This window comes from Oryctolagus cuniculus, chromosome 2 (assembly GCF_964237555.1).
Source record: "Oryctolagus cuniculus chromosome 2, mOryCun1.1, whole genome shotgun sequence".
Lineage (NCBI taxonomy): Eukaryota > Metazoa > Chordata > Mammalia > Lagomorpha > Leporidae > Oryctolagus > Oryctolagus cuniculus.
In genome coordinates, this window is record NC_091433.1 from 66,464,108 (window position 1) to 66,484,764 (window position 20,657).

Below are 20,657 nucleotides of genomic sequence, written 5' to 3' on the forward strand. Positions count from 1 at the left end.
CAGTGTCACTAAGCTTTTTTTTTGACAGGCAGAGTTAGGGAGAGAGAGAAAGGTCTTTCTTCTGTTGGTTCACCCCCCAAACGGCTGCCATGGCCGGCACGCTGCGCCGCGCCAAAGCCAGGTGCTTCCTCCCAGTCTCCCATGCAGGTGCAGGGGCTCAAGCACCTGGGCCATCCTCTACTGCCTTCCCAGGCCACAGCAGAGAGCTGGAAGAGGAGCAGCCAGGACTAGAACCCAGGGTGCCGGCGCCACAGGCAGAGGATTAGCCTAGTGAGCCGTGGCACCGGCCTCCACTAAGCTTTTTAAGTACAATGTTTGTAACACATTGTTTTCACTTGAAGATCCATCTTGGTGATTTTCCTACCTCAGTATATATTTAATGACACATACCTCATTCTTTACTGCATAAGATTTAGTACACTTTAACCAGTCCTAGACATTAAAGAGGTTTCTGGTTGTATAAACCAAAATACCCTTCTTTATTTCTGGCACAGTGCTTGCAGCAGACATATCAGAGTGCCCAGTTCTTGTCTGCCTCCTCTGCTTCCTGCAGCCCACATGGGAGACCTGGATTGCATTCCAGGTTCTTGGCCTAGCTCTAGCTGTTATGGTTATTTGGGGGAGTGAACTAGTGGATGTGGGATCTTTGTGGCTCTGCCTTTCAAATAAAAAAATTACATATACCCTTTGCTGCCATTTTTTCCCCCAAAGATTTATTTGAAAGTCAGAGTTACACAGAGAGAGGTCTTCCATCTGCTGGTTCACTCCCCAACTGGCTACAACAGCCAGAACTGTGCCAATACGAAGCCAGGAGCTTCTTCTGGGTCTCCCACGAGGGTGCAGGGGCCCAAGCACTTGGGCCATCTTCCACTGCTTTCCCAGGCCACAGCAGAGAGCTGGATCTCAAACTGGTGTCCATAGGGGATACTGGCACTGCAGGTAGCAGCTTCACCCACTATGCCAGCAGTTTTAATCGTGGTTTGACAATCTAATAATACCACCAAAATTTCTTTCAAAGATCTATAATTTAAAATCTTCCTCATAATATTACAACATTTTTATCTGGGCTCATATTTTTAAACCAGTAAGTATACATAATACTCTGTGGGGCCTTTCCTTTTTAAGATGTATTTGAGAGACTGAAGTCTTCCATCCACTCCCCAAATTCTCCCACGTGGTGCAGGGCCCAGCTGGGACTTGAACCAGTGCCCCTACAGGATGCTGGTGCCCCAGGCGGAGGCTCCACACCTAATTTAAGCATGTAGCTGAGGAATAAGGACATTGTTACTTGGCTATGGTACATGAAGTTAAGGAAATTTAACATCACTATTATCTCATGTAAGCCTTAGTGATTAGTCCTTGGCAGTTTGTCTTTAACAGGTACACAGGCCACTTGAACAGGTAAGTCTGTCCTTGCTGTAGCACCTGCTGGGGATGTTGAAACATCTGTGCCACAGAACTGCAGGCAGTTTCAAATGGGGAGTCTAAGGAGTATCTGAGCCAACTCCAGAAACAGTTAATATTCTCATTCCTGTCGAACTGGTCTTAAGGTCTTAATATGTGGTGATTTCATTATATATTCAGTCTATGTAGAATTACAACTAGATTTTTTTTTTAAAGGAAGAAGAATTTACAACAGACGAAACTAGGAACAATGAAACCACGAGCCCTCATAAACCGTCCCCTGGTGTATCCTCTGACCCTGGCTGGGACAATGGCTTGGATGATGCTTGCTTTTTAGAAGCCACTGAAGATGCTGAATTAGCAGAGGCTGCAGAGAGCAGTCTTCTGCGTCACAGTAGTGGAGTGGATGAGATTCCTGATGACCTCATTATGGAAGTATTACAAGAGTAGCCAACTGTGGACATTACATAAGCAGCTGTAATCTGCGAGATTTGTAACAAAAAATTATATTGTCTGTCAAATGTTACTTGGAAAATAATGTAAGTAAATTTTATTGGAAATTAACTGTAGTATTTAGTCTATGTTCACATTGTCTTAATTTTACAGGTTAAAACATACATGTTTGGGGCTGATTCAGATAGGGTTTCAACATTTTTAAATTACTCAAGACATTATCCTAAAAGGATCATGGCCTCTAAAACTATTAATCAGTACTAAATCCTGAGGACTGGACCCTACTTGTTTTCAGAGGCCGCAGGGGACTAAGTTGGCACATTCAGTACGGCTGTCTTCTCAGTCCTGGTCAAGGAGATTCTCTAATTGGTGGTTGATATTTTGCAAATGATTTTCAGCTCCCAAAAAGGTTCTTGCTTTAAATAACAGAGCTGGAAGGCTGGACGAATCATACTGTTGAAAGAAAATAATTCAGATTAGCTAATATCAAAAACACTTACAATCCTATCTTTACATAGTTCAATCTGAAACCAATGGAAAAGATCTAACTTGTCAACTCCTCTTCCTTTCACTTTTATGATAGAATTCATAGAACGTTGCAAAGGAGTGGCTCTGTACATCTGAGTGCCTGGGGCAGGTCAAGACTTGGTTTGAGCAAGTCTGTCTGATCTCATGTCTATTTTAAAACACACAACAAAAAACATTAGGCAGGTTTACTTTTACTGGAAGAACCAAAGGATGAGAACACCCAGCTTATAATAGCTCATCAGGGAAAAAAAACTCTAAATCCACTCTAAGAAAACTTTAATCATGGAACTGATCCTTCCAATAAGACAAAATTACTATGCAAGTCGAACAAAATCAACTCATGAGTTTAAACTAGTAAGCCAACCCAAACCTCCTGTTGCAAATTGATTAAATTCCTCTGTAGTTTTCTGACTACTACCTAGAAAACAGTGGATTTATGTTGAGAGAATTCAAGAGCCTAATTAAGACACTAAGCACCTGCTCTGAGGGAGTGGAGGGAGGAGAACTTGCTTGGTGCTACAGGTTTAGTTTAGGAAAAGAGGTGAGGCCGAGAACACAGCTGGGAGTGGTATGGTCTAAAGGTACAGTCGCTGAATTTGTTTTAATGAAAGTGGTTGCTATTTTTCTAAATTTAATAACCAAGTCCACTTAAGCTTTAGACTAGTTAGGTACTTTGGGCTCAGGAAAACTGCATCAGTGTCAAAATTTAAAGCTGAATTTAGAAAACAAATCTGGTAACATTTTATGTAAAATTATACTAGGTGGACAACTTAAAGTGTATATTAAAAAGTCCAGAAATGGGGGCCACTGCTGTGGCCTAACAGCATCCCATATGAGCACCAGTTCATGTCCCGGCTGCTCCCTGCTGATGGCCTGGGAAAAGCAGTGGGAGACCCACGTGAAGGTCCTGGCCCAGCACTGGCTGTTGCAGCCGTCTGGGGGCGTGAACCACTAGAGGGAAGATCTGTCTCTCCTCTACCTGTGACTTTCAAATAAATTTTGTAGTTACTTTTTTTATTAATCCAATAATATTGCTTTTTCTTGCCATTTATAGATAATGGCTTTTTAGATACATGTACCAAGAACATGAGCTAGACATAAAAAATGTGGTTGTGCAAAGCCTACTCTTCCCTTATTGAACTCAGTGAGCCCGGGTTTTCCTGTACTGCTGCAGCTCCCCTCCTGAGGCAGAGTCGAAAGTAAAAAAACTCCAAGTTACCGTTTCCTTTGTGTCTGGTTCTTTCTCTTGAAGATCTGAGTACTCGTGATAGAGCTGTTTTAAATTAGATAGGAAATCTGCTGCCGTCCTCAGGGATGACTTTCTCTCCTTAAGTTCGTCGTATTTTGTTTGTAGCTGTATCAGCTGGGGCTCTAACCTAGAGCGAAAAGAAGTACACCGGGTGAAGGATGGAACACCAGGGTGGTGGCTGCTCCGTCTACCTTCAGCTCTGACAGCAGGAATGCATGAAAGGCTCCGGGTTTCAATTTGAAATGTAGGAGAAAGGCAGCTTTCAGCCTCGCAGATGAGCCGCTGGGGCCAGCTGCGTCAGCTCTCAGAGAGAACTTGGATCTTATAGACAAAGGGAATAGAAAAGGAGTTTTATTTTGTTAAATAAAAAAATGCTAACTAAACTCTTGTCTACTATGATGTCATAACATAAGTCCTGTAAGCTGTCCTTTACAGTGGACAAGTGCAGCGTTTTGTTAGACTCACTACTGAGCTGGCAGAATTGGGGTCTGACAGCGAATCCTAGCTCCCCCACTTCTGTGGGGTTTGACTGTTGGTATGTTACCTCTCCATGCCTAGTTTTCCCAACGTAAAGTTAAAACAATAATATACCTCTCCAGTAGAAAAGGAACTAAAGAAGTGTGTTTTTAAAATATGTAATGAAGCCTTATCACCAGAGATAATAACCTCCCTCAGTGATGACAGGGACGATCAATGGGTGAAATCAGGAAAGCGCCCCGCACCCAGGGGACTGCTAGATGTAGGCTGTCGTATTACCTTGGCTGTTCTTAGCTGTAGCCTGGGCCAGCACCTGTCTGTAGTCTAAATTTGGAAACCAAAGGACTAGACAACCAATTCTCCCTCTTCAACTCCTGCGACAGTACTTTGTGCTTCACTGTCTTTTCTACCGGCCTTTCTCAGCTGCCGTACACCTTCAGAGCAGACAGCCTCCCTGGTACTGCTTTACTATCAAACTCCCAGCTCACGCAACAGGTACAGAAGAGCAGGAAGAAACACTTGCAGGCTGCTGTGGGCTCCAGTCTTTGCAACCAGACCCCGGCTGGCCAGTTCTGGGACCGTCTGGTCCAGCCTCTGGGAATGTGGATTCACATGAGTGCCATCCACGGTGTTTGTGTTTCACCAACACAAACTGCCAACATTTATACAGCACTTAACCATGTGCCATCCCCATGAAGCACTTCTCACAACACCCGATGGTCTGTTAGATAGCATTACGCCTTTATACTAAAGAGGGAACGGAGTTATTAACAGGTTAAGTGACTTGGTTAAAGTTGCACGGGCAGTGAGGGGCCGAGCCTGGATTCAAAGCCAGGCAGTCTAACTGCATTAATTTATGCATGAATTTAATTGGGGTGCCTCTCAGGCCACAGCTGAGAGAAGTCGGGACATCAGTGGCAAATCCTCCCTTGCTAATGGGGGCTACAGCGACGTAGCATAACCTGCCCTCACTGAGCATCCAAATTCAAAGATAACCTGGAGTTTTCGTATGGCACAGCAGCAAGTATTAACGCCTCCCGATGACGTAGCACACTTGGGTTCCTTGAGGTATGTTCTGTCACAGGACTGTTGCTATCTTACCGAAGCAGTTCATCCTGGACTTCAACCAAACGCTGCCTTTTCTTCTTGATATCTGCAATCACCTAAGTAAGAGTAATTTCTTTGTTAATTTTGTGATGTGTACCGCCAGGAAAAGAGGGAACCTTGGAATAGTGTGGGTGTGGGATCTACTTCAGGATGATCTGGAGAAGGTGAGGGGCTAGATCCTCAGTAGATCCCATGAGCTAGACAGATGTGATCTTGCAGGACAGTGTTGTGATCTGTTTTGTATTTTTTTTTTTTTTTTTTGACAGGCAGAGTGGACAGTGAGAGAGAGAGAGACAGAGAGAAAGGTCTTCCTTTGCTGTTGGTTCACCCTCCAATGGCCGCTGCAGCCGGCACACCGCACTGATCCGATGGTAGGAGCCAGGTGCTTCTCCTGGTCTCCCATGGGGTGCAGGGCCCAAGGGCTTGGGCCATCCTCCATTGCACTCCCTGACCACAGCAGAGAGCTGGCCTGGAAGAGGGGCAACCGGGACAGAATCCAGCATGCCGGCGCTGCAAGGCGGAGGACTAGCCTAGTGAGCCGTGGCGCCAGCCTCTGTTTTGTATTTTTAAAACTATTTCAATAAGTTTTCTTATCTCAGAGGTCTCATTAGTCACTACCTAATACACTGCTGTTGGACATCCATAAACAATGTAGAAATGACCAAAATGAGATTACAGTTGAAAGAAAAAAAGATGTGTAATTGCCAGAAGACAAATGTATATTTCTCAAGGTCATTTCTGTTACCAATGCAGAGGAACAGTGACTTTGCACTCCTGGATTCCTGGAAGTTTGGTGGTGGAACCTCTGAGGTCATTCGGTCCATTCATTCACAAACAAGCAAAGGGGAATCCCGTGTTCACTGGCTTGTTTCCCACTGCTGCCTACTGAGGGGGCAGAGCCAGGACTACAGGTGAGCTCTCAGGACTCCTAACCTGGTGTTCTTCCCGGCTGCCCTTTTGCCTTAGACAGTGCTCTAAAAGGTTTTGCTTTTTGACACCCACAAAAGCAATAAATGTACATTACTCAACATGTACCCATATAAGGGACCATTTTGGACGTTGATAGCCATTTTTAGACCAACTGAGACATCTTTCAAAAAGATTTAATAGCACTTCCTTGAACATCAACCAAATAAGAGTCTAAAAAGATAAAAATTCTTACACAAAATTCTAAAGGCAGCAAACCCCAAAGTCAGGTCCTAACCACCTGTGTTAGTATCGTGTAGTCACATCACCCTAATTGCTGACGTCACTTACCTTAGCGTTCTTCCTTTTCAGGTTTTTCAACATCTGGGCTTCTTTAAGCTGTATGAAACGAAAGATAATTCCTGTGCATTTCCCAAGATTAATCATTTTGACATAGGTTAAATTTAATTTAAAAATAGCATGTAAAATATGAGTGGTGCTAATGACTTTATTACCATATTGCCAGAAAATGCAAGCTTTTCTATGCTAACAGCAAACTGCCTCAGGATAAGCTGAAAAACCTTAGGCCAAGAAATTTGTCAGTGAGCTTACCATTTTGATGAGTTCTTCTTTAATATTACAATGAAATTTATTGATGGCTTCTTTACAAATTTTAGATTCTATTCTTTCTCTGTAGAGGAGTTAAAAAAAGGGATCAAATTAGGTATCATGAAGGATTTTGAAATGTGTTTCTCCGGCTTAGCATATGTAATATACATGCACAACTTGGCATGTACCATTTAAAAAAATTTAAGATGTAATATTCAGCCTGTGGTACTTTCTCAGACAATCTAGGAAACATGTCTCAGCAAAGAAAATGACCAGAAGTGCCCTTCACCAACGGATGGGCAAGCCAGAGAGTGGTTGTGCCCACGCTCACACTGTTAAGCAACCCTGCGGTTAGAACCACATCTGACGGCTCACCCCAGTGACCCAGGGACCCTCTTCAAATCACCTTAGCTGGACTACCTCCTTCCTCTTAGAACCATTAACTTAACGACTTTGGGGTTTAACATGCTGCATGAGTTTAGAGGCAAATCATACTCAAACCAGAACACGTGAGCTCCTATATTCAATTTATTTAATTTCTTCTCCAATTTTTACTATTAGTCTCCTGCTTACTTTGGGTTTCCTTTGCTTCTGTACCTGGATTGCTAAGATGAGTTAGATGACTGATGCACTGCTTTCCTGGCATCCCGTATTTTTCACTTTAGTTCAAACACATTTAGTTTTCTGTTAAGATTTCTTCTTTGACATACATGTTCTTTATAAGTATGTTGTGGCCGGCGCCGCGGCTCACTAGGCTAATCCTCAGCCTGTGGCGCCGGCACACCGGGTTCTAGTCCCGGTCAGGGCGGCGGATTCTGTCTCAGTTGCCCCTCTTCCAGTCCAGCTCTTTGCTGTGGCCCGGGAGTGCAGTGGAGGATGGCCCAAGTGCTTGGGCCCAGCACCCCATGGGAGACCAGGAGGAAGCACCTGGCTCCTGCCTTCGGATCAGCACGCTACGCCGGCCGCAGTGGCCATTGGAGGGTGAACCAACGGCAAAGGAAGACCTTTCTGTCTACTCTGTCAAAAAAAAAAAAAAAAAAAAAAAAAAAAGGTATGTTGTTTAATTGCCAAGTATTTAAAAAATTTTTTTCCAGCTATCTGTCTGCAACCAGACACTGTAAGATTTCTATTATTTTACATTTCTTAGCGTTGTGTTTTTTATGGCCTAGATTGTGATCTGTCTTGACAAATATTCCTTGTGATCTTGAGAAGAATGTGTATTCTGTGTTGCTGAAGTAGCCTGCAGTCTATAGCTATCCATAATAGGTTGAACACCCCTTATCTAAAAACCCAGCATCCAAAACGATCTGAAATCCAAAATGCTGAGTGCCAACATTACACTCAGTTTTGGATTCTTGGATTAAAGACACTCAACCAATTAAGTGTGCAGGTATTCCAAAATCTGAAAAGCTCAGAAATCAAACATTTTCAGTCCCAAACACTTCAGATAAAGGACACTCACTGTTTGAATTTAGAACTCTTGGGAGCAGGGGTTTGATGCAGTGGTGAAGCTATTGCTTGGGCGGCCCATAGCCCACATCAGCGTGCCTGGTTTGAGTTCCAGCTCTGCTTCGATTCTAGCTCCCTGCTGACTTGCACCCCTGGAGGCGGCAGGTGGTGGCTCAGTGTTGGGTCCCTGCCAGCCATGTGGGGGACCCGGACTGACTTCCTGGCTCCTGGATTTGGCCTGGCCCAGCCTCGGCTATTGTAGGCATTTGGGGAGTGAACCACAGTAGATGGAAGAAATCAGTATCTCTCTTCCACCCCTTCCCTCTCCCTTTCAAATAAAATGAAAAAAAAAATTAAACAATAATTTGTATCTCTCTGCTGTATCACTCATTTTCTCCAAAGATACAAATGGTCATGAAGCACCTGAAAAGACACGCGACACTAACACGAGGGGAATGCAGACAGGTCTACATGGCACTCTACTCACTGGGATGACTACTGTAAACACCACCAGAACACGGGTGTTGGCAGGAATGCGGAGAAAGAGACACAAATAACTGGAAGGACATTCCATGCTTATTGACTAGAAAACTTAATACACAGATTCGCTGCACCTCCTATCAAAAGTCCAGTGACATTTTTTGCAGCACTAGAAAAAATCCTAAAATTCATGTGACTATCAAAAGACTCCAGAAAGCCAAAACAATCTTAAGAAAGCTGCAGGCCTCATACTTTCTGATTTAGAAACATATTACAAAGCTACAGTAGTCAAAACAGGATGGCACTGGAATACAGACAGAAACACAGACCAATAAGACTGCATAGCAAATCCAGAAACAAACTTTCACGTACACTGGGGGCTTCTGATCATCAGTGTGGTGCCAGCACTACATAATGGGGAAGGCAGGCTCTTCAGCAAGGGGTGTTAGAAAATCTGCAGGTCCACCTGTAAAATAAGTGAAGCTGGCCCTTACCTTACACTATGCATACTTCAAAATGCACTCAGAATGCATTAAAGACTAAAACAGTAACATCCCAAGTGGAAAAAATAGGGATTGCATGTCACATCAACACACAGATAACAAAAGCAAGAACAGACAAATGGAGCTGCATCCGTTTAAAGCTTCTATTTGCCTTAAAAAGGAAATTCTGACAACATGGCCACCACGTGGATTAACCCTGAGGACAGACGCGTGAAATAAGCTAATTACAAAGGGACGCATATGAAGGGTCTTCAGAAGGTTTGTGGAAAATGGATTTTAGGGCAAAACTATGCATGGGTTTCAAAATTTTGTGCACCAAAATAACTATCTTTTAATTCCATTTTGTTTTTAAGTACCCTCAAATGTATGATCCCACTTATGAGTTACACAGAGTAGTCAAGTCTGCAGAACAAAATAGAAGAGTGCTTGCTAGGGGCTGGTGAGAAGGGGATAGTTTAATGGACACAGGTTTGGGCTTGACCAGATGAACAGTGTCTAGAGCGGGGACCACAACAGTGAGAATCTACTTCACACTGCCGACCTGTGCACTTACAAATGCTTAAGATGGCAAGTTTTATGATGTCCTGTTATCACAGGTACAAATTATACGTCCTATCTTGTGAAGAAGAATTTCTAATTTAATATAGATACCAAATTTTCAGATGTGAAAAAAATTTTTTTGGCCAGCACTATGACTCAATAGGCTAATCCTCCACCTGTGGCGCTGGCACACTGGGTTCTAGTCCCGGTCGGGGCACTGGATTCCGTCCCGGTTACCCCTCTTCCAGGCCAGCTCTCTGCTGTGGCCAGGGAGTGCAGTGGAGGATGGCCCAAGTCCTTGGGCCCTGCACCCCATGGGAGACCAGGAGAAGCACCTGGCTACTACCATCGGATCAGCGCAGTGTGCCGGCCGCAGCAGCCATTGGGGGATGAACCAACAGAAAAGGAAGACCTTTCTCTCTCTCTCTCTCTCTCTCTCTCACTGTCCACTCTGCCTGTCAAAAAAAAAATTTTTTTTTTAATAAGAAAAACGGGCCAGGCCTCTCTGCTGCGGTTCATTCTAATGATGATAAACTGATGGATTCTATCAGCCACAAGGTGACAGTCTACACAGGATGCTCAGACACAGCTCTTTCAAGTTTAGTGCTTAAAAAACCTGGCCACTTCATCCAGACCTAGTTATGGAGTATCCTAAGAATGTGTGATGTCTGCATTTCATGACATACTTCCTTGCTTATACACACTGACATACTGCTTACAACGAGCGAGTCTGTTGACAAGCAAAAAAAAATTGTTCAGGCTTGTCACGTGTATTACAAATAGCAGACCCCCAAACAGGTGTTTATTTGGAAAGTGGGAAGTGTTCCACGTGGCTGAGAACCTAGAGGTTGCAAAAACACAAGATCAGTGATTTCACAGGAATTGTTTGATGCAACAAAAAACAACGTTGTTTTGTAATTTTAAAAGTCTGTGAAAAATGCAAGTGAAGTATTCTTTATCCAAACTGCCGGGGACCAGAAGCATTTTGTATTGCAATTGTTTTGGATTTTGGAGTATGTGCATATACATAATGAGACTTCTTGGGGCTGGGACTCAAGTCTAAACATGAAAATTCATTTATATTTCATATACACCTGAAACACATGGCTTAAAGATAATTTTATGCGACATTTTAAGTATGTGTTTGACTGCAGTCTGTCACATGAGGTCAGGTGTGGAATGTTCCACTGTGGCTTCATGTTGGTGCTCAGTTTCAGATTTTCAAGCATTTTAGGTCCTGGATTTTCCAATCTGTCCCTTTCCTAAGTCACTTCCCAAGAACTTAATATGCTAAGGGTAGGCATTTATTTATTATTTTCAAGACTGTTTTTATTTATTTGAGAGGTAGAGTTACAGGCAGTGAGAAGGAGAAAGAAACAGGTCTTCCTTCCCGTTGGTTCACTCCCCAATGGCCGCAATGGCTGGAACTGCACTGATCTGAAGCCAGGAACCAGGAGCTTCTTCTGGGTCTCCCATGTGGGTGCAAGGACCCAAGGACTTGGGCCATCCTCCACTGCTTTCCCAGGCCACAGCAGAGAGCTGGACTGGAAGAGGGGCAACCAGGACTCGAACCAGTGCCCAAATGGGATGCCGGTGCCACAGGCGGAAAATTAACCTACTGTGCCATGGCGCCGGCCCCAAGGGTAGGCATTTCTTTAGCCCAATGATTGAGACACCCACATCCCATATCAGAGCTCCTAGGTTGGATAACTGGCCCTCATTCCCGATTCCAGCTTCCTGCTAATTCAGACCCTGGGAAGCAGTGCTGGTGGCTCAGGTAACTTGGCTCCTGCCATCAGGTGGGAGACCTGGATTGAGTTCCTTCCTCCTGGCTTCGGCCCGGCCCAGGCCCAGCCCCAGCCCCAGCCATTGTAGGCATTTGCGGAGTGAACCAGCAGATAGATGCTCCCTCTATCCCTCAAACAAATAAATAAAAATTTAAAATATACTAAAAGGTAAATTAACAAGGCCAGTTTCCCTAAAATATCCCAAGTCTACAGTAAGTCTTTAGGCGATTTATGAATGAGAAAAGGATAACAAAAGCCAGTGTTGGTGCGTTAAGAGAACCAGTTTTAACAGCAAACTGGCTCTGGATTATAGAGCAGAGAAGAAAAAACCAGGCTCTCCTCACAGTGACACTGCTGAGTTCTAGTGTGACAGACCCGCCCCACGCCACATCAATGCGGGTGAACCCCAGAGGGGAACCGCCACAGAACCAGACAAGGCTGTGAACCCCAAGGGGAGGGATTCTGAAAGGGGAAAGGTGAGAGCTGAGGCTGTGGCTGGCTGTTGAGGGCCGGCTCCTGTGTCTTCCCCACCGTCCCCGCACACACGGCCTCCCAGACACCTGTCACTGGCAGGGATTCGACCCTGTCTCCTGGTCCTCAGGACTAAAGGCAGCCCCGGGCCTGTGAGGCCTGGGGAACAGTGGGGAGACTGACCTTGGGCAGCTGTTTCCTCACCTTTCCCAGGGAGTGACCTACCCTCCTGGCACTGCTCTCTGCGGGGCCTGGGGTGACGGCCAAGCGACTGGGCTTCTCGCTCCCTGGCCCTGCCGCCTCCATCCCTGGCACTCCTGTCTCCTGACAAGCTCCCAGGCCAGAGAAGCAACGCCAGAGCAGCACAACTGCTCCCAGAGGAAAACCCCTAGGAGAGCTGATTCCATCAAATGGATTTTAGACAGTATTCCCAGGATGCTAACCAGGAACGACGCGAACTGAAGGCACAAAAAAGAACCAAGCAGAAATAGTAGATATAAAAACCAAAACAGTGCAACAAACAACAAATGGGATAAATGGCTGCATGCATGCATGCATCTAAGAAATACATTAGCAGACCTTCCCACTTCTAAGTCAGGAAAAACAAAGGATAGTCAGAAGCTGTCAGGCCACCGAGGCCCCCCCCGATGAAACGGCACAGAGCGTTCACCTGGAGCCTCGTGGGCTGCTTGCTGCGGGGAAAGCCCCCGCACCTGCTGAGACAATATGCTGAGCCACGTGCCTTTCTGCACGCCCCCCAGGCACCCTACCAGGGTCCGTGTGGTGCCTGCACCTCTCCAACAAGCCACTTGGAAAGGGACTGCCTGTTGCCCAAACGATGAAGCCTGGCTTCAGGCCCCCACCCTCCGGCCTGGGAAGGATTCACAGTTCTAGATGCCACCAAGAACTTTCGCGATCCCTGCAAGGAGGTCAGAACTATCAACAACAACAGGACCTGAAAGACGTGGCTTCCCTCCTTCCGGACTTCCGGACGAGTGACGGGGGTCAGGACTGGTGGAGAAAGTAACCGCGGATGTGAGGGAAGCAGCAAGAGCAGAGACTTGCAAGCGGAGCCTGAAGACGCGACCCAACGGCTGCGCTCTCATGGCCAAACCTGGCAGACAGGAGCTGCCGCTCGGGCTGAACAGAGAAAGGGGCTTCTCCCGATGGCCCCCGCACCTGCTGAAGAGGCTGTGACGCGGCTGACGTGACAACAGGAGACTGAGACCGTGCATGGACATCGCTGGGAAAGCAGAGAGAATGTCAGGACCGATCAAAGTGCTGCCCACCAGCATCTCATGCCCCAGAGAGCGCTTTCAGGGAAAGAAGAGTCGACCAGTGCAGCAAACTCCGTTTTTGCCTTATTTGAAGAAATTGTCAAAGCCACTCAGCATCTACCACCCTGATCAGTCAGCAGCTGTCAACCTCGGGGCCAGATCCCTCCACCAGCAAAAACAGCATGACTCACTGAGAGAGATCATTACCAGTTTTCAGCAATACAATATTTTTAATTAAGTTATATATATATATATATTTTAGACACAAAGCTATTATATGCCTAAAAGCCTACAGTATAGTATAAATGTAACTTCCAAATGTGCTGGGAAACCAAAAATTCGTGACTCTATTGTGGCATTTGCTTTACTGCAGTGGTCTGGAAGCAAACCTGCGATCTGTCTTAGGTACGCCTGTGATACGCATGTCACGTCTGGCAAATGCTAGCAAAAGAAAGCTAGTGATGCATATCAGTATCAGCTAAAATAGATATTAAGACAAAAAAGCATTTCTAGCAATGGAGGTCACCATTACTTGATGATAAATGTCTCATTTATAAGACAGAGCAATTTAAAGCATGATGTTCCTAATAAAATGGTCTCTAAATATATACAGCACAAATACCAGGAAAAACTGAGTAATTACTGGTTCCATCCAGATGCAATAATTAAACTCCCCAGATCTAGTATTCAGAGATTCCACACGGATTACGTGCTAGGCCATAAAGAAAGCCTCAACATTTCAAGTCAGTATCACCAGACCATCAGGATCTTTGACGACGACAGTTAAGGTAGAGTTCATACAAAAATACAAATTAAAAAGCCACATATTTGGACATATAAAAACATACTGCTAGTGACTCACAGGATTAAGGAAAATCATAACAAAAATATCTAAGATGTAAGAATAATGAGAAGACATACAAAAACCCACTAAGCAACAGTCGTACCTGAAGGGGAATCAGTTGTGTATGCACTAGAACATCAAGACTTACTTATGCTCCTGGATTGCTTTCTCACATGCAGACAAAACAATATCCAACTCCATGAGGTCACTCTTCTTTTTTCCTTCTAGACACCAAATATGCACGCTGTCAGAAATACCTAGAATATCAAGACAAGTCAACTTGAACATGCTGATTGTTCGTATTTGGCTCTAGAGACAGTTCTGAAAGCTTGAAACAAAAACAGTGCCTCCCATTGGGTAAAGGCAGCTCCGGCTGAAGAATCCTATGGGAGGCGCCATCCTCACTGCTTCCTGCCCACTGCTTCCCTCACAAACCCCGTCTGTATGCTCACTCTCTTCCTGCCGTCTCTTTGGTTCTCCCATTTCTGCTGAAGCAACCAAAAGCTTTGCTGCCCTTTATCTTGTGTGTAGCTGTCCAACACCACTCCCGATAAAGTCCTTGTCGGCAAGGACAGTATTTTGTGAACTTTAATCCCTCCGTTAACTGGCCACTTGCAGAATACATGATTACTCGGTGCATTGTTTTAAAATGTTACTGTAATATTCTGTAGTAGGATTCTGAAGACCTACAGTTCTACTTTGAGCTTTTATTTATTTTACTTTTATTTAATGAATATAAATTTCCAAAGTACAGTTTATGGATTACAATGGCTCCCCCCCATAACTTCCCTCCCACCTGCAACCCTCCCCTTTCCCGCTCCATCTCCCCTTCCATTTACATCAAGATTCATTTTCAATTCTCTTTATATACAGAGTATCAGTTTAGCATATATTAAGTAAAGATTTCGACAGTTTGCACCCACAGAGAAACACAAAGTGAAAAATACTGTTTGAGTACTGGGGCCCTGAGTTGTCACCTCCACACCTCCATGTAGGACAACTGTGTCCCTCTAATTTGCATGGAGTTTCCTCTGCTGTTTTCTCCCTAACTCTTCCCTGAGATTGTAGTCTCTCACCTTTTTTTATTTTAAACTATCTTTCCCTAGACTAGACCAGGAAGCTCCCTCCCAATTCTGCCATCTTGAAACCTCCAAAAGGTACTATATATTTTTTTTAAACAAAACACAGTATCTCAAGATCTTATTAGTCCAAATAAAATCTTCCTTAAGCTCTAAGGAACAGATTAACAAAAATTATGAAGAACCATTATATCCAATCTGTCTTTACTTAACATTTTTATCTTGGCACCAGAATTATGAATTATATTCTACACACAAGAACACTTGCCTGTGAAATATGGAGGTGCACAACCTTGAGATCACTGAGCAGCTAGAGAAAGAGAACATTAACATGGGAAGCAGCCAGTGGGCCCCCACCTGCACGCATCTCCCTGCCAACCTGCAGGTTACCACCATTCAGAAGTCTGTTTATCACTGTATTAGTCCTCATGATTTTATGCTACAGGCACATACATATTCCTAAACAAAAGTTCAGTTTACATTTTTGACTTTTTTATATTTATGCCAGCAAAAGTTTTAATTTTCTATTTCATTGCAAAATTATATCACAATTTACCTATCAATTCTACCATGACTGACTGCTTTCAGGATTTTTTTTTTTTTAAACAGGCAGAGTGGACAGTGAGAAAGAGAGACAGAGAGAAAGCTCTTCCTTTGCCGTTGGTTTGCGCTGCGGCCGGAAACCGTGCCTATCTGAAGGCAGGAGCCAGGTGCCTCTCCTGGTCTCCCATGGGGTGCAGGGCCCAAGGACTTGGGCCATCCTCCACTGCCTTCCCGGGCAACAGCAGATAGCTGGCCTGGAAGAGGGGCAATCGGGACAGAATCCGGTGTGCCAGCGCCGCTAGGTGGAGGATTAGCCTACTGAGCCGTGGCGCCAGCACTGCTATCAGGATTTTAATAGCACAAAAAAATAATGCTACGAACACTCATAAATACGTTTCACAAGGAATTTCTTTAGGAAATGTATCACAGGCACCAGCCAGGTCTCTGACTTTGTGTATTTTCAACATTACCGAAGTTGCCAAAATGGTTTTCAAAATTGTTACCATAGCTTTCTACCTGTAGTGGGTAAGGATTCCCACTGCCCATAACCTCATTCCCTGAAGAATTAACTATCTGCCAATGCAGCCGTGTGGCAGAGGACTTTGTCTTTTAATTAAACTTGTTGCTAAAAGGATTAAAGTTGTGGCAGAGCCTTCCCAAGGTCAGAAAAAGGAAAAGGGAGGCATCTGTCCTGGGAATGAAGTGTGGCTGCTACCTGCCTGCCTGTGAATGCTTCCGCTGCAGTCCCGACCTGCTTCTATGGACCACTTCAGGTCCTGCTTGCTAGTACACAGCAATGCTGTTAACCCTTGCAGACAGCTACAGCTCAGTATGTGCGTGGGAGGAAAAATGTATACATGCCCAGTACTGCATCAATTCCTGTGGCTGCCATGTAACATCACAATATCCAATCCAATGTAGGCATGGAACCAAGTAAGGGAGACAAAGAGGCTAAAGCCATATCTAAGGAAACAGCCCTCTTTGTTCTGGGCTTAGGCTTTTAGATAAGAAATCCCACCTGGGCCTTATGCTGGCATAAATAATAAAAAGACTACTTTCTACTAAAGGCCTTGGTGTCTTGTCTCTGTGCATGAATCCTGCTACTGTAGGTGCAGAAGGGTCTCATCATAACTGAAGCTGACATTTCTGTCACTCATAATGGACTGTCTTTAAACCTTTCTTTCACTGTTTCTTCTCCAGTAAAAATCCGTAATGCCACCTGCCCATTCCTTCTACCGGGCTGGCAGAGTGTGTATCACCCCCATGTGCTACTGCTGTTTGAGTCTCACCCTGTGCCTTTCTCTTCATGGTCTCTGGATGAGCACAAGTCCTTGGTTTTATCAGTTAAACTTACTCATTTCCTTTACAGTTAACCTTTTTGTGTCTTCTGTAAGAATTCAGAGTCATACACTCCTGTACTTTCTCTAAAAGTAGTCAGATCATACCTCCCACAAATGAAGTCTTCTCTCCACTTGAAACGACTGTCGAGTGGATGGGAGACAGAGGGCATCAGCTGGTCTTCCCGCACCGGGACATGGCCACAGCCCTTCCCCATCTCGTCCTGCATTCAGCAGGTTTGCAGAGACGCACAGGGCACCTTCCCTTCTCTCCTTCCACGTCACTGTCGCAGGCTTAGAGTGGAGGGTTCCTTAAGTGGCTGTTAGGCTCACCCGGAAAATCGCCTGGAACTAGGCCTTAACTGCTTCTTGCTTTGTCTCCACAGGAATGTTTTTCTCTAGTGACTGTATTTCCCTGGTGGTTGTAGGATTATCCTGGTTGTGATCTTGAAGAGCTAGTTTTATCAGCCTTCTTTTCTACAGGTTTATATGCCACAGTCATGGATAGAGTGGAGATGTGTCTCCTTTGCATCTATTTTAAATTTATTTCCCGTGAAGTTGCTCATTCTATTGTTAGTAAATTCTACACTGCAGGCTGGCGCCTCAGTTCACTAGGCTAATCCTCCACCTGCGGCACCGGTACTCTGGGTTCTAGTTCCAGTCAGGGCACCAGATTCTGTCCCGGTTGCCCCTCTTCCAGTCCAGCTCTCTGCTGTGGCCTGGGAGGGCAGAGGAGGATGGCCCAGATCCTTGGGCCCTGCACCCGCATGGGAGACCAGGAGGAAGCACCTGGCTCCTGGCTTCAGATTGGCACAGTGCGCCGGTCATAGGGGCCATTTGGGGGTGAACCAACGGAAGGAAGACCTTTCTCTAACTCTGCCTGTCCAAAAAAAAAAAAAAAAAAAAAATCTACACCTTAGCTTCTAGTGGGTGTGTAAAATCATACAATCACTTTGGGCATACGGTTTTTAAAATTTGGTCACCCTAGGACTCAGCAGCTCTACTCTTTATATTTTCCCAAGAGAAACCAAAACACGTGTTAACAAGGAAATGTGTGAGAGAAGGTTCACGGCAGCTTTATTCATGAGGGCCAAAACCTGGAATCCAGTCAGCATCCATCAGGGAGTGCCGGCAGGGCTGTGGTGCAGCGGTGCAGCGCAATGCCACACACGACAGACATCACACACAACACCAAGGCGGACCCACAGCAGAGCACATGCTGTGGGAGTCCATCCATGCGAAATCCCACACCAGGCAAAGCTATGGTAGAAAACAAGAGCACCAAAGTCCCTGTCTCTGGGAATGTGAAGAGGGGACAGGCATCAAAGGGAATAGGGAAATTTCGGGAGGAATGGGAAGCATCTTTATGTTAATAGTGGTTTGAGTTACACAAGTGTTTGCATTTCCCAAAATTCAGCTATTATATACCCAAGATCTAGGCATTTCACTGTATGCACATTTTACATTAACAGAAAAGAACTAGGGGGGCAGTGTTGTGGTACAGCAGGTTAAGTCTGCTGCATATAAGCACCAGTTAGAGTCCCTGATGTTCCAACTTCCTACCCAGCTCCCTGCTAATGTGCCTGGGAAAGCCATGGAGGGTGGCCAAGTGCTTGGGTCCCTGCTACCCATGTGGGACACCAGGATGAATCTCGTAGCTCCTGGCTTCAGCCTGTCCCAGCACTGGCCATTGTAGCCATTTGGACACTGAACTAACAGATAGAGGATGTCTTTTTCTCTCTCAATCTGTAACTCTGCCTCTCAAAGTCTTTTAAGATTTAGTTATTTATTTCAGAGGCAGAGTTACAGAGAGGGAGAAACAGAGAGATACAGAGAGAGAGAATCTTTTATCAGCTGGTTCACTCCCTGAATGGCTGCAATGGCTGAAGCTTGGCTGATCCAAAGCCAGGAGATTCATCCTGGTGTCTACATGGGTGGCAGGGGCCCAAGCGCTTAGACCATCTTCTACTGCTTTCCCAGGCCATAGCAGAGAGCTGGACTAGAAGAGCAGCAGCCAGGACACGAAGCAGTGCCCATATGGGATGCCGGTGCCATAGGTGGAGGCTTAACTTACTAAAAAGTGCTAGCCCCAAATAAATCTTTAAAAAAAGAAAAAAAATGGTAAACAAGCATAGAACTCTGGTTAATGATGTATACGTTGAAATAATTCAAAAGAAATGTACTAATGTCAAATTTATTTTGAAATGCATTAATGGACAAATTAACAACTCAAGTGTTAATTGTGAGATCCAGATAGTAGGTGAATATACACTGTAAAATTCAGTTTGTTGTATGTTGAAAATTTTCACGACAAAACATTAAAAATAGTTACCTCAAAGTCACACATGCTTCATTTTTCAAAGTAGCAGTAACAATTTACTGTTTTAACCAATCAGCACTTTTTTCCATTACATCTTTGACTAAGTGACAAAGTATCATGCATATTCTGGGGCAGACATTTGGCAGTTGGTTTATTTGCTGAGAGACCCACACCCCATACTCAAGGGCCTGCGTTCCAGTCCCAAGTCGCAGTTCCGCCTTCCCACTGACGTGCACCCTGGGAGGCAGCAGGTCATGGCTCCGCTAGCTGGGTCCCTGGCACACACGTGGGAGACCTGGAACGAGTTCCTGACTTCAGTCTTGCCCAGCCCTAGCTGTTGTAAGCAGTTGGGGCAAGGGAATCAGCAGAAGGGAGGTGGCTCTGCATAAGTAAATAAACTACAAAGAAATAAAACACCATCCTGTACCTGAATCTCCAGCTTCATTGCTTGTTTTTTTCCTTTTGCCACGAGACATAGTCTCCTTTTTCTGAGTTTCCTATAAAAATTATAAAGCACATGTTTTTATTGAAGAAGTATTCATTCTTAAAACATAAGCCTTAAGATGACTTAGCAAACACAATCAGTATTTTAACTATAATTCCTTAGTTCTAAATTACTTATATTAATTATCTAAATTAGTTTAAGAAAACATTACCAAAAAATTGAATTTTCACAAGACTTTGAGTGGACTTTTAACAATCATTGCAAGGGAGAAAGTGGAACTTCCACTGTGTAAGATTACAATGTGCAGAATCAGGTCCCATTTCTGTTTCCAGCTATAAGGAAGTAACAGTTCTTAAAGCTCTTATAGGGGAAAAGCCTCCCTTCCACCCCTCTAGGTTCTTTGGTTGAACTACAAATTAAGTTGACATGTAAGACAGAAGAACAAGAGAGAAGCCTCACTGAACTGTTGCCATAACACAGTGGGCATTCCCACACAGGATTCCCACAAGAAACGAAGGGCCAGCTAACTGAAGCTGGTGCAGCGTCCTGAGCGCAGAAGGGGGTAGGGGCCTCTGTGGGTGGTCGCACGTAAGTTGTGGTAAGGGGAGGGGAGGAACTGTATGGTCAGTCCTGTAGATGAAAACCCCTCAGGTGGGGCCGGCGCCTGCAGTGCCAGCATCCCATATGGGCGCTAGTTCTAGTCCCGGCTGCTCCTCTTCTGATCCAGCTCTCTGCTATTGCCTGGGAAAGCCGTGGAAGATGGCCCAAGTGCTTGGGCGCCTACACCCACATGGGAGACCCAGAAGAAGCTCCTGGCTCCTCATCAGCTCAACTCTGCCTGTTGTGGCT

At 44.9% G+C, this 20,657-nt stretch overlaps 2 protein-coding genes across 5 annotated transcripts in view; one reads left to right on the top strand and one right to left on the bottom strand.

Moving 5' to 3' along the window:
- The window catches only part of PRIMPOL (primase and DNA directed polymerase), a 42,305-nt gene extending 40,337 nt beyond the window's left edge, over positions 1 to 1,968 (top strand). The window contains exon 14 of the mRNA XM_070068371.1: positions 1,621 to 1,968. Within this exon, the coding sequence (XP_069924472.1) occupies positions 1,621 to 1,854 (234 nt within the window). The 3' untranslated portion in view covers positions 1,855 to 1,968. The remainder of the gene's footprint in view (positions 1 to 1,620) is intronic.
- The window catches only part of LOC127485521 (centromere protein U), a 36,225-nt gene continuing 17,495 nt past the window's right edge, over positions 1,928 to 20,657 (bottom strand). For 2 of the 4 annotated variants that reach the window (XM_070068361.1, XM_070068360.1), the window contains exons 7-13: positions 19,791 to 19,860; positions 14,233 to 14,341; positions 6,737 to 6,815; positions 6,476 to 6,523; positions 5,213 to 5,274; positions 3,605 to 3,761; positions 1,928 to 2,310 (exon numbers count right to left, since the gene is read on the bottom strand). In XM_070068361.1, coding sequence (XP_069924462.1) covers positions 2,197 to 2,310; positions 3,605 to 3,761; positions 5,213 to 5,274; positions 6,476 to 6,523; positions 6,737 to 6,815; positions 14,233 to 14,341; positions 19,791 to 19,860 — 639 coding nt within the window. In that variant the 3' untranslated portion in view covers positions 1,928 to 2,196. Of the gene's footprint in view, positions 2,311 to 3,604; positions 3,762 to 5,107; positions 5,275 to 6,475; positions 6,524 to 6,736; positions 6,816 to 14,232; positions 14,342 to 19,790; positions 19,861 to 20,657 lie in introns of those variants that run through there. The other 2 variants (XM_070068362.1, XR_011386305.1) reach the window with 2 other exon arrangements.